The 13950-nt window shown below is 45.9% G+C and overlaps 1 protein-coding gene across 1 annotated transcript; it reads right to left on the reverse strand.

The window, feature by feature from the left end:
- Positions 1 to 455: 455 nt before the first annotated feature.
- Positions 456 to 6895, reverse strand: LOC136543323 (squamosa promoter-binding-like protein 18). The gene is made up of 3 exons (XM_066535803.1): positions 6825 to 6895; positions 1349 to 1816; positions 456 to 980 (listed from the first exon to the last, which is right to left on the reverse strand). Exons 1-3 carry the CDS (start codon positions 6893 to 6895, stop codon positions 929 to 931), a joined length of 591 nt encoding a protein of 196 aa, XP_066391900.1. The 3' UTR covers positions 456 to 928.
- Between the last annotated feature and the right edge of the window lie 7055 nt (positions 6896 to 13950).

Consider the following 13950-nt stretch of genomic DNA (forward strand, 5'->3'; position numbering starts at 1 on the left):
ATTCCATTGTGACAAATAAATTCATACAAACATATATCACATATATATCTCATCCATCACATATATATCTCATCCAAAGTAACATAATTTAATTGTTTGGAAAGGTAAAACAGCAAGTAACACTTCATGGCAGCAACAGACATGGTAAAATTCTTAGCTAACTAAAAGGAATATTTCTGAAACATAGTGTCTGATGTTCTTTGTACCCTTGGCCAGATTATTGTTTGTTATAAGCCAGTCCCAACACAGTTCCCTTGACAGCCTAACTGCTTACAATATAATAAAAAGATGAGCGAAAAAACATGACACTTACTTTAACGATGAACTGATGAAAACGACAAAGATACATCTACTTCACCATGCTTTGGTTGGCACTGCTATGTTCAAACAGTTTATACCGAAGAGAATTCAGGCGTCAAACTGCAACAAAGTAAAAAAAAATAGGGTTGCCTTCCCAAATAACTTTGCACAAGCAAATAGTAGCGGCAGTGATCAATCTAGGGATAATGCTAGCTAGACACACTGACTGGTTACATAAATACTGTTGCGCGAAAGAATACATGACAAAAATGCAAGAATCATACGGATCTCATTATTTGTTCAGCAAGGAAAGGTTTTCAAAAGAAGTACATATGCAAAAACGTCAAAGATGGGGCTTAATGATTTGAGAGGAGTTCTTCTCAAAGCAAAAAATGCACAGATCCTGATTAAAGTGACTATACTCCTTAAAGAATTCTATCGGAAAGACCAGCTTCTGGTCTCTGTGCTTGATTCAAAATGTGTCCTCTCTGTTTTGTACTAAAGCACAGAAGCATCAATTTGATGACGGATTCGAATTCCAATTCATTGTTCACTTTTAAACGTAACCCAAGACGACGAAAGCTATACAGGGGTCAGGTGAAGAAGCGCCACAAGAAAAGATGATCCTCTAGCACATGAAGATGAAGTGCGTCCTGGCTTTTGCCGGATAATGATTCTCACTGATGGGTTAGAAAGTTGGTATGCACAAGTAGAAAAAGAGGCGGTGTTAATTCTGGTAATACTTGTTGACATGCTAAAGGGAAACAGGGAAAAGATCAGTGTACGTTCATATGAAAAGGCTGAAAAAGTGGAGCCGGGAAAGGTAAAGCTGTGCATCCTTGAAGCAAGACCCCTGACTGTTGGTAATTGCTAAGCTCAAGTTCATCATATCTGTGACTGTTGGTAATTGCTCAGGCAGGTGTATGCTAGTAATTGCTAAGCTCAAGTTCATCATATCTGTGACTGTTGGTGACAAATTGGCGAGAATCTGAAGCAAAGAACAAGGGATGGGATTGCTTTGGGCTGAGGAATTGTTGTACGTATATACCTGCTGCACTGCTGGCAGAAGAGCATCTCGTGGCCGGCGACGACGACGACGGGCGTCTTGGAGTGCGCCTCGCAGACCTTGTGGCGGCGGTGGTAGTCGCGGCACTTGCTGAGGTCAGCTTTGCAGCCGTCCACCGCGCACGACGGGCACTGCGCCCCGGCGGCGCCACCGGGACCCGAGCGCGGGCGCTTCATCGGGCTCGCGGACGGCGCCGCTGCCGCCGCAGGCTCCTTCGTCCCATCCGCGGCGCCGAACTCGCCGAGCACGCCGAGCTTGAGGTTGACGGAGCGCTCAGCCCGGCTCGGCGCCCCGCGCGGGGCCGCCGCGGGGGAAGGCGCGGCAGCTGTGGTGGCAATGCCTGACGCCGCCGCGGGGGAAGCCACGGCTGCTGCTGCTGCTGTGGCGGCGATGGGCGGCGGCGGCGCGGCACGGCGGCGTCGTGCCCGACCTGGAGCTGTGTGCGCGTGTCTTTCACGTATGGATGAAAACGGTACGGATATTTATTCGACCGTCCGTTCGACCGAACAAATATGAACATTTATCTGGATAGTTACTCGGATATCCGTAATTTTTTTCGGATACGGATAATAAAACGGATATCTTAGGCGGATATCAAATACGGATGTAATATCATCGATATCCGGCGGATATCGGATAATCCGGATAATTATCGGATATATCCGGATTATTAAAACGGATATTATCCGGATATTTTTCAAACTTTCTCAAATGAAAAAATGGCCTATATAAGGATTGTAAATCTTGATGAGCTGAACAAACTTGTTATTCAAAAATTTTCAATTTGAGACAATCTAGGGTTCCGAAAACTAGTTTGTAGGCGTCGAAATTTAAAAATCATAAATTTGAACCGTTCAAACTATCTCAAATGGAAAGTTGACCAAAACAACAATTGTATATCTTGAGAAGTTGAACAAACTTGGTATTTAAAACTTTTCAATTTGAAGTCATTTAGAGTTCATAATACTAGAGTCAAAGTGTTGTTTTTTTATTTGACCAAATTTGACTTGGTCAAACTTGCTCAAATGAGACACTAAATGACCTCAGATGAAAAAACTCTGAATACCAAGTTTGATCATCTCAGCAAGATATACAATTGTTACATAGCTCATTTTGTCATTTGAGAAAGTCTTATCAAACACTAGTCACAAATTCTTGAATCTCATATAGACTTTCTAAAACCATGTCACACACTTGTGAAATTTGAATTCCATTTTGTTCAAATTTTCTCAAATGAAAAAATGGCCTATATAAGGATTGTAGATCTTGATGAGCTAAACAAACTTGGTATTCAAAACTTTTCAATTTGAGACAATCTAGGGTTCCAAAAACTAGTTTGTAGGCGTCAAAATTTAAAAATCATAAATTTGAACCATCCAAACTATCTCAAATGGAAAGTTGACCAAAACAACAATTGTAGATCTTGATGAGTTGAACAAACATGGTATTCAAAACTTTCCAATTTGAAGTCATTTAGAGTTCATAATACTAGAGTCAAAGTGTTGTTTTTTTATTTGACCAAATTTGACTTGGTCAAACTTGCTCAAATGAGACACTAAATGACCTCAGATGAAAAAACTCTGAATACCAAGTTTGATCATCTCAGCAAGATCTACAATTGTTACATAGCTCATTTTGTCATTTGAGAAAGTTTTATCAAACACTAGTCACAAATTCTTGAATTTCATAGACTTTCTAAAACTATATCACACACTTGTGAAATTTGAACTATATTTTATTCAAACTTTCTCAAATAAAAAAATGGCCTATATAAGGATTGTATATCTTGATGAGCTGAACAAACTTGGTATTCAAAACTTTTCAATTTGAGACAATCTAGGGTTCTGAAAACTAGTTTGTAGGCGTTAAAATTTAAAAATCACAAATTTGAACCATCCAAACTATCTCAAATGGAAAGTTGACTAAAACAACAATTGTAGATCTTGATGAGTTTAACAAACTTTATATTCAAAACTTTTTAATTTGAAGTCATTTAGAGTTCATAATACTAGAGTCAAAGTGTTGTTTTTTTATTTGACCAAATTTGACTTGGTCAAACTTGCTCAAATGAGACACTAAATGACCTCAGATGAAAAAACTCTGAATACCAAGTTTGATCATCTCAGCAAGATCTATAATTTTTACATAGCTCATTTTCCCATTTGAGAAAGTTTTATCAAACACCAGTCACAAATTCTTGAATCTCATATAGACTTTCTGAAACCATGTCACACACTTATGAAATTTGAACTACATTTTATTCAAACTTTCTCAAATGAAAAAATGGTCTATATAAGGATTGTAGATCTTGATGAGCTTAACAAACTTGGTATTCAAAACTTTTCAATTTGAGACAATCTAGGGTTTTGAAAACTAGTTTGTAGGCGTCAAAATTTAAAAATCACAAATTTGAACCGTCCAAACTACCTCAAATGGAAAGTTGACCAAAACAACAATTGTAGATCTTGATGAGTTGAACAAACTTGGTATTCAAAACGTTTCAATTTGAAGTCATTTAGAGTTCATAATACTAGAGTCAAAGTGTTGTTTTTTCATTTGACCAAATTTGACTTGGTCAAACTTGCTCAAATGAGACACTAAATGACCTCAGATGAAAAAACTCTGAATACCAAGTTTGATCATCTCAGCAAGATCTACAATTGTTACATAGCTAATTTTATCATTTGAGAAAGTTTTATCAAACACTAGTCACAAATTCTTCAATCTCATATGGACTTTCTAAAACTATGTCACACACTTGTGAAATTTGAACTACATTTTATTCAAACTTTCTCAAATGAAAAAATGGCCTATATAAGGATTGTAGATCTTGATGATCTGAACAAACTTGGTATTCAAAACTTTTCAATTTGAGATAATCTAGGGTTCCGAAAACTAGTTTGTAGGCGTCGAAATTTTAAAATCATAAATTTGAACCGTCCAAACTATCTCAAATGGAAAGTTGACCAAAACAACAATTGTAGATCTTGATGAGTTGAACAAACTTGGTATTCAAAACGTTTCAATTTAAAGTCATTCAGAGTTCATAATACTAGAGTCAAAGTGTTGTTTTTTCATTTGACCAAATTTGACTTGGTCAAACTTGCTCAAATGAGACACTAAATGACCTCAGATGAAAAAACTCTGAATACCAAGTTTGATCATCTTAGCAAGATCTACAATTGTTACATAGCTCATTTTCCCATTTGAGAAAGTTTTATCAAACACTAGTCACAAATTCTTGAATCTCATATAGACTCTCTGAAACCATGTCACACACTTGTGAAATTTGAACTACATTTTGTTCAAACTTTCTCAAATGAAAAAATGAACTATATATATGCTGCTTTTACTCAATATCCGAATAGATATTTGTATCCGACATTCTCTGAATCCGATTCATATCGTATTCGATACTCATTATTCGTATCCGTAACCGAGTCAATCCGTATTCGTATATGTATCCGAATGCTATCCGTATCCGAATCCGAATCCGAACAAAAATATGAAAACAAATATAATATGAGTGATATCCGTTCGTATCCGATCCGTTTTCATCCCTACTTTCACGGTCAGGACAGTAGTGGCGGGGGAGAAATGGCCCAAAGGGTTGTTTCCCCGCAAGATAGCACAAAAATTTCTTTGCCGAGGGCTCCCGATCAGGCACTCGACAAAGTATTTTTTTTAATTTTTTTAAATTCTTTGTCGAGTGCCTCTGATCTGGCACTCGACAAAGTATTTTTTAATTTTTTTAATTCTTTGCTGAGTGTCAGGACGGCTGACACTCGGCAAAGAGAGGTTTTCTAAAAAAAAATTAAAATTCTTTGCCGAGTGCCAGCCGTCCTGACACTCGGCAAAGAGGCTCCTTTGCCGTGCGTCAAACGCAGACACTCGGCAAACCATTTTTATTTTTTTTCTTCCTGCCCCCAACCTTTTTCTGTAGTCCTCATACAATACCTGGTACTCTATGTTCCAATGTGGCACATTTCTCAGACTTTTTCTATATTTCTTTAATTTATTTCATTTAATTGAATTTTCTTGGATAATTCAAATTATAACCGCTAGTCATTCGAATAATGAAAAAAATGAATGGAAAAATGATATTCATATTATTTAGTATAATGTGAGGCCGTATCCAGGAACATACCACCAATTTCGAACATCTTGTTCACGAAACATGACCACGAACTTGCGGTCGAGTTGTTTTTAAATTATATAAAAAGCAAACGAAGACCGAAAATCTTGAAACTTGTCGAGATGTCATGATATCATATGTGGAGGCTGTGATAAAAAATTGAGGAGGTTTCGCGCAAGTTTGTCACGTACGATGCTTACCACCTGGTCGGCCTCTTCACGAAATCATGAAACTTCTTCGGAGATCTTCGGTTTGAAAGCATCGTACATGACAACGTGCACGAAATCTTCTGAAATTTTTATCATAACTTCCACATACGATATCATGATATCTCAACAAGTTTCATGATTTTCGGACTTCATTTTCTTTTTATAGAATTTAAAAACACTTCGCACGCAAGTTCGCGGTCATGTTTCGTGAACAAGATGTCTGAAATTTTGGGTCCGTTCCTGGATACGGCCTCACACTACACTCAGTAATATGACTATCATTTTTTGAATCATTAAATTCCATTATTCGTACCACGTGCTGTTCAAATTTATATTTTACAAAAAAAATCAAGTAAATGAAATAAAGTAACTAAATATATAAAAAAGCCACAAAAAATTCCCAAATTCTAACGAGGAGTTTCTGGTACCTTAAAAGGGCTGCACAAAAAAATTGGAGGCCAAAAATAAAAAAAAAACTTTACCGAGTGCCGGGGCATGGCACTCGGCAAAGGGGGTTTTTGCCGAGTGTCAAGAATAAGGCACTCGGCAAAGAGGGTTTTGAATTTTTTTAAAAAATTTCCTCTTTGCCGAGTGCCTTCACAAGGGCACTCGACAAAGTATTTTCCAAAAAAAAATCTTTGCCGAGTACCAGATCTGGGACACTCGGCAAAGAATTTTTTTTAAAAAAAACCTTCTTTGCCGAGTGCCAGATCTGGGACACTCGACAAAGAAATTTAAAAAAAAACCTTCTTTGCCGAGTGTCAGATCTAGGACACTCGGCAAAAAATTTTTTTTAAAAAAAAACCTTCTTTGCCGAGTGCCTAACAGCAGGCACTCGGCAAAGAAGAACGTGGCCGAACAACGTTACGCGGGGCAGCCTATGCCAAGTGCCGCGCTTTTGCTGAGAGTCTGGCACTCGGCAAAGAAGTCCTTTGCCGAGAGCCTTTTTTTGCCGAGTGCCCGGCACTCGGCAAAGAACTCTTTGCCTAGTGCAATTCTTTGCCGAGTGCCTGATTTTTGACACTCGACAAAGATCCCATTTCCAGTAGTGAGGTTGGAGCGTCAGCTCAGCGTCTTCCTAGGACCCCAACCATCTCGGGAGGGCCTGCACCACCTCACCTTCTCGTTCACCAATGTCATGACGTAGCTTACTGGAGGAGAGCCGCTCTCCCCGGAATACCTCATCCGAAGCGCCCTGACAGTGCTCCCGTTCAGTCTCCGCAACGCCGTAGGAACCTTTGGCCACCTTGTGGCTCAACACATGATTCCATCCCCCGTGAACAACGAGTTCATGGGGGTGATCGAACACGTCATGGAGTCTTTCCACGACCTCCTCGCGGAGGAGCCAGAGTCGCCCTCTAGCTCTGACTCCAGCAAGGGAAGCCATCACCCCTCTCGTGAATGCTTCATGATGGGTACCCCCGAGGGACACGTCGAAAGCATCCATGAGGAGGAGGCTACACCGATGATTGACATCGACAATGAGGTCGAGAGGGATGCAGGAGCCCCACCCCACCTATGGGTGGAGCAGCTGAAGGCCTAGCCCTAGAGCTCGAGAAAGCATGACTCCAGCTCGAGCAGGAACGCGTGGAGCTTGATCACAAGATCGAGCGCCACGGAGACAGGGGGCGCGCACGTGCCATGACCCGTGACTTGAACCGGAGGATCATCGAGGATGATCAAGCGCTCCCACACTTCGCTCAGGCAAGCCAGAACATCGCTGCTACAGCAGCATTGCTCAGGGGCTTCAGGGGCCAACGACGCCCGAGGATCGACGGGCCCACCAAGAGATTCGCACGCTGCTCGAGTGTGCAGCTACGCAGCAGGCCGTGAGCTCGCTGTCTCAATGACTGGAGCTCGATGCCAGCCAGCGCAGGCCCTTAGTGCGACCCGAGAAGGACGCATCAATCCACCATGCGTCGCACGACGGCAGGCCACACATCACGGTTCCGGTGCATGAGCGTCTCAGTCGCACGGCGGGAGGGGGCCAGCCACAGCTACCACCCTCGATGGGGCGGACGCTACGACCGAGAGGAGGACTAAAGTCATAGCCTCGAACCAACGGGACCCTAGGCTTTTAGTTGGCATATCCTCAAGGCGTTGCTCCCACCCCAATACCGCCCACCGACTAACGTCCCAAAATACTCAGGGGAAACAAACCCCGGCTTGTGGCTCGAGGACTACTAGCTCACCTGCTGTAGTGGCGGTGCGGTCAGCGATGACTTCATCATCTACAATCTCCCCCTATTCCTGGCTGAGTCGGCGTGAACATGGTTGGAGCACCTTCCGCCCAACTACGTTCAAAGTTGGGCGGACCTGAAACAAATCTTTGTGGGGAACTTCCAAGGCACTTACACACACCCTAGGAACCCCAAGTACATCCGATGCTTCTCTCGGCAGTGCAACGAGCTCCCCAATGTCGTCGATGCTGGCATCATCGGAGCCTTCCTATTAGGGACCACCTACAAGTCCCTGGTCCATAAGTTGGGACCTAAGGGCCCATGGACTACCAAGGAACTCCTCGACATCATGACTAGACACGCTTCCAGTGAGGAGGCGGTTAGAGCAATTTTTGATCGCTCCAGAGGCAAGGCGAAGTGGGATGAGGACGCCGATGAAGGCCCCTCCAACCGTTCGAATAAGAAGAAGAACCAAAAATGGCGCAAGGGCTCACTCGTGGCCACCGCCGAGCGAAAAGCCAGTCGAGCGCTAGCCGAGGGCACCCCCGATCACTTCAACAAGCTGCTCAAGGGGCCATGCCCAAACCACGCCTTCCCCGTCAAATAGATGTACAAAGACTGCTCCCTCATGAATCATTTCTTCACCGGCGGCTCCAAGAAGTGGGAGCAGAAGAAGAAGAAGCCCAAGGCAGAAGCCAACGACGCTGGAGAGAAGGATGGTGGCTTTCCATTATCAGACCACTGCCTCATGATCTTCGGTGGGCCGGAGGCATACGGCTCCAAGCGCCGACAAAAGCTCGCGCACCGAGAGGTCTATGAAGCCAAGCCCACCATGCCCACTTTCCTCAAATGGCCAGGGTCTCCCATAACCTTCGACCAATCTGACCACCTGGATAGTGTCACACATCCAGGCAGGTACTCGCTCGTGGTCAACCCTGTCATCGGCACAAAGCAGCTCACCAAGGTACTGATGGATGGGGGCAGCGGCCTCAACATCATGTACGCAGAGATAATTGATGCCATGGGCATCGACCGATCATGCATCCGACCGACCAAGGCGCCTTTCCATGGCATCATGCTAAGAAAGCAAGCCATACTGATTGGGTAGATTGACCTGCCCATCACCTTTAGGAATCCATCCAACTATAGGACAGAGACCCTCACCTTCGAGGTAGTTGGGTTCCCCCCGTCCTACCACGCCATTTTGGGCGGCCATGTTACGTGAAGTTCTTGTCCCCAACTACACCTACCCCAAGCTCAAGATGCTAGGCCCGCGTGGGGTCATCACCATCGGCACTTCTTTCCAAAGGGCCTACAAGTGCAAGGTCGAGAGCTGTGAGCTCGCTTCGGCAACCCTCGCTTTTGAGGAGCTCACAGCAATCAGGAAGGACATCGCTAAAGGAGCACCCGATGCGGAGTGGGCGGCCAGATCCTTTGAGCCTATGGAGAATGTCAAGGAGGTCCTCGTCGACCTCGACAACTCCGTCGACAAGATGGTGCGTATCGGCACCGCCCTCTCCCTCAAGTAGAAATGTGCGCACGTCGACTTCCTCTATGCCAATAGAGACATCTTTGTGTAGAAACCCTCAGATATGTTGGGAATTCCGAGGGAAGTCACCAAGCATGCCTTGAAGATCAAGCCGAGTTCTAGCCCAGTCAAACAACACATGCGCCGCTTTAATGAGGAGAAGCGTAGGCTCATTGGCGAGGAAATCGATAAGCTCTTGGCGGCCGGTTTCATCAAGAAAGTATACCACTCAGAGTGGTTGTACAATCCTGTTCTGGTAGAAAAGAAAAGTGGGAAATGGAGAATGTGTGTTGACTACATGAGCCTTAATAAGGTGTGCCCAAAGGATTCGTTTCCTTTGCCACATACAGATCAGGTAGTTGACTCAACCTCAGGGTGTGAAACCCTATGTTTCCTTGATGCGTACTCTGGGTACCATCAGATCACGATGAAAGAGTCCAACCAGCTCGCGACCTCTTTCATCACCCTGTTTGGGTGTGTTCTGCTATGTTACGATGTCGTTCGGACTCAAGAACGATGGGACTATGTACCAGCGTTGCATGACCAAATGCTTTGGAGACCTCATCGGGTGGACCATTGAGGCTTACGTGGACGACATCGTAGTCAAGTCCAAATAGACCGACCAGCTTGTGGCTGACCTAGAGTAGACCTTCAGGAAGCTTCGAGAGAATGGCTTCAAGCTCAACCTCAAGAAATGTGTCTTTGGGGTCCCAAGGGGCATGCTGCTCAAATTCATCGTCTTTGAGCATGGCATCGAAGCCAACCTGGTAAAAATCTCATCCATCATGAAGATGGGCCTGATTCCAAACCTAAAGGGAGTTCAGAATGTTACCAGGTGCCTCGCAACGCTTAGTCGCTTCATTTTGTGCCTCGGCAAATGGGGGCTCCCCCTTTATCAGATCCTAAAGAAAGCTGACTGATTCACGTGGATGCCTGAGGCTTAGGAGGCACTTGACAAGCTCAAAGTGCTCCTGATGAAGGCCCTAATTCTGGTCCCACCGACTATGGGAGAGCCACTCCTACTCTACGTCATAGCTACGACTCTGGTGGTCAGTGTCGCCTTGGTTGTAGAGCGGGGAGAAGAGGGACACACCCTCAAGGTTTAGCGCCCCGTGTACTTCATTAGTCAAGTCTTGTCCGACTCCAAGACATGCTACCCCTAGATCCAAAAGCCCCTATACACCATCCTGATCACCAAGAGGAAGCTGCGCCACTACTTTGACTCACACCAGGTGATCGTCGTGTCATCCTTCCCCCTTGGCAAAATGGGCGCTCGAGCTGATGGATCAGGGCGTCATGTACGCCCCACGAACAGCCATCAAGTCTCAGGTACTGGCTAACTTTGTGGCCGAATGGACCGAGATCTAGACGCCATCGGCAACCGTCGATCACGAGTATTGGACGATGTACTTCAATGGATCACTGATGAAGAAGGGCACCAGGGTTAGGCTAGTTTTTGTTTCCCCCTCGTGGTGCGCATGAGGTACGCAATTCACATCCACTTCCTAGTTTCAAATAATGCGGCTGAGTACAAGGCACTCGTCAATGGCTTGCATATCGCCATTGAGTTGGGCATCCGATGCCTTGACGTCCGAGATGACTCACAACTGGTCATTGACTAGGTCATGAAGGAGTCTAGCTACCACAACGCCAAGATGGCTGCGTATTATCACAAGGTCAAATAGTTGGAGGACAAGTTCGACGGCCTCGAGCTCAACCATATCGTGAGGCAGCTCAACGAAGCAGTCGACACGTTAGCAAAGATGGCATCGAGTCAAGAGCCGATCCCCACCGGCATATTCGCTAGCAACCTACACAAGCCCTCGGTCCGATACGGGGAACCAGAACAAACCGGCAACAAGCTGCCAGTTCTAGGCTCGGGGGCTGACCGACCCTTAGTTCCCTCTGACCCCAAGGTCATGGAACTCGTCAAAGACCCAGTGGTGGAGCCCGACCCTCCGACCAACTGGAGAACACCTTATCTCAATTGCCTCCTCCACGAGGTGCTCCCTGCCGACAAGATAGAGGCCCAATGGCTCGTGTGTCGCGCTAAGTCCTTCATCATCATCAAAGGGGAGCTCTACAAGCATAGCCACACCGGAATCCTGTAGCATTGCATCCCCACCGAGCAGGGGAAGTACTTGCTGGAAGACATCCATGGAGGGGTCTGCGGACATCACACCGCACCTAGAACCTTGGTTGGAAATGCATTCCAGCAAGGTTTCTACTGGCCAACCGTGGTGGCCGATGCCGAGTAGGTTGTACGCACCTATAAAGGATGCCAGTGCAACGCTCGACAAACTCACCTGTCGCCCCAAGCGCTCTAGATGATCCCCATCACATGGCCATTCGTGGTCTGGGGGCTCGACATGGTGGGGGCCCTCAAGATGGTGCCCAGGGCTTTACGCACTTACTTGTCACCGTGGACAAGTTCATGAAGTGGATAGAGGCTCAGCCGATCACCATGATCAAATCCGAGTAGGCTGTGTTGTTCTTCACGGACATCATCCAACGATTCGGGGTCCCAAACTCCATCATAACCAACAATGGTACATAGTTCATGGGGAAGAAATTCCTTCAGTTCTACGACGACCACCACATTCGCATTGATTAGGCTGCCATAGCACACCCCGCACGATTGGGCAGGTTGAGCGCACAAATGGCATGGTCCTCCAAGGCCTCAAGCCCAGGATCTTCAATCGGCTCAACAAAGCTGGCGGACGGTGGGTCATGGAGCTCCCCTTGGTACTTTGGAGCCTAAGGTCATCCAGCATCCAGGCAACTAGCTACATGGCGTTTTTCATGGTCTATGGCTCCGAAGCCATCCTCCCAACCTACCTCAACTATGGAGCTCCAAGGGTTAAGGCCTACAATGAGCAGGAAAATGAAGCATCTTTGGAAGACGCCATGGACCTGCTTGATGAAGCATGCGACATTGCCCTGCTCTGTTCAGCCAAATACTAGTAGGTGCTATGATGGTACCATAGCCGACGCGTATAGGGTCGTGCCTTCAGCGTAGGCGATTTAGTCCTTCGCCACATCTAGAGCAACAAAAATTGCCACAAGCTTTCGGCGCCGTGGGAAGGACTGTACATCATCGCAGAAGTACTCTGACTCGGCACCTACAAGCTCAAGACTGATGATGGCAAAGCCATCGCCAACGCCTGGAACATCGAATAGCTACATCGCTTTTACCCTTAGTCTTCCTGTTCCAAAGCTTCCAATATGCTTATCAAACTAAGTAATGTTTCTGCAGAAACCAAAAATGTTACCTCCTATCGGGTTCGCTTCTGATATGATCGGTCTTCAGTAACACTCGACCACGGCAACTACCTACGGTCGGGTTTTACTCAGAGGCTGATAGGAGTACATATACTCAGAAACATTTTCCCATCTGACCCTTATTTTTTATGACAAGATCTAGAAATAAGAGTTGTCGAAAACTAACGATGAGTAAAACTGGTTGGAATGCAAAAAGCCTATGCCCTGACGGCTATGGCATCGCTTGCTCACCAGCGTGATCATTACTTAGTCACTCACAACTTAAGTTTCTAGTGCCTTAACAAAAAATAAGGGTCAGATCGCAACAAACTTTATATATATAGAAAGGCTAAACAATGTTTCCGGCCATAATAAAATTCTTTACAAAAAGATCGACGCTGGACTCAGCTATCTAACTAATCACCCTTGGGTAGCACTTCTTTAAAGACCTTCTCTGCCAGGTCCTGTGCCGGGGGAGCCGCTTCCTTGCGAGCGCACGTCAGTGTAGCCAAGCGCGAAGCCCTCTCTAATCACCGGTAGGTCAATGTTGATGTAGTGGGAGTGGGCGATGGTGAACGCGCGATGGACACCGGTGTACAAGGCCTCCCTTGCGAGCGTGCGCACCTGATCTAGGATCTCGGTAACCTAGACTACAAGCGAGCTCATCTCCATGGCCAGGGCGACCCTAAGGTCATTGAAGACCAACCTGACGGCAGCACACAAGGTCTTGTGGTCGTCGCTCTCTGACTGGAGTTGACCCCACATCTCGGAGAGTTGCCTCTGTAGGACTGCCCAAGCCAAACATCAAAGAGAGTTAGAAAATCGACTACAAGCGTCAAGCAAAAAGGTAACCAGAGCCTCACCTTCCACTTGCTCCTCAAGGACCATCTTCTCCCTCTGGAGCATGCCAACATCCCTAGCCAAGGTGGCGGCTAGGCCCTTGGCTTCTTCCTTCAACTTCTGCTCATTTTCAAGCGCACGCCGAACATCGACGCTCTCTTGATGAGCAAGATCGAGTGCCAGGTGGAGTCATCCAAGCTCCATGGCATCTTCCCTGGCCTTGGCAACCATAGCCTTGAGCTTGTCCTTGGCCTCGCCGACGTGTTGACGGGCTTCCCATTCCTTGGTCTAGAGGTTCGCCACCTCCTCCTACAGCCACGCCACTTCAGCAGCAAGCCCCTAGACCTCCCTCTCGCGATGAAGGAATAGGGGCTTCTTTCGGCTGCGCATCACAAGGGACTACGAAAAACTTAGGTTAGAATTATATACAT

The sequence above is a fragment of the Miscanthus floridulus genome, chromosome 3, assembly GCF_019320115.1.
Source record: "Miscanthus floridulus cultivar M001 chromosome 3, ASM1932011v1, whole genome shotgun sequence".
Lineage (NCBI taxonomy): Eukaryota > Viridiplantae > Streptophyta > Magnoliopsida > Poales > Poaceae > Miscanthus > Miscanthus floridulus.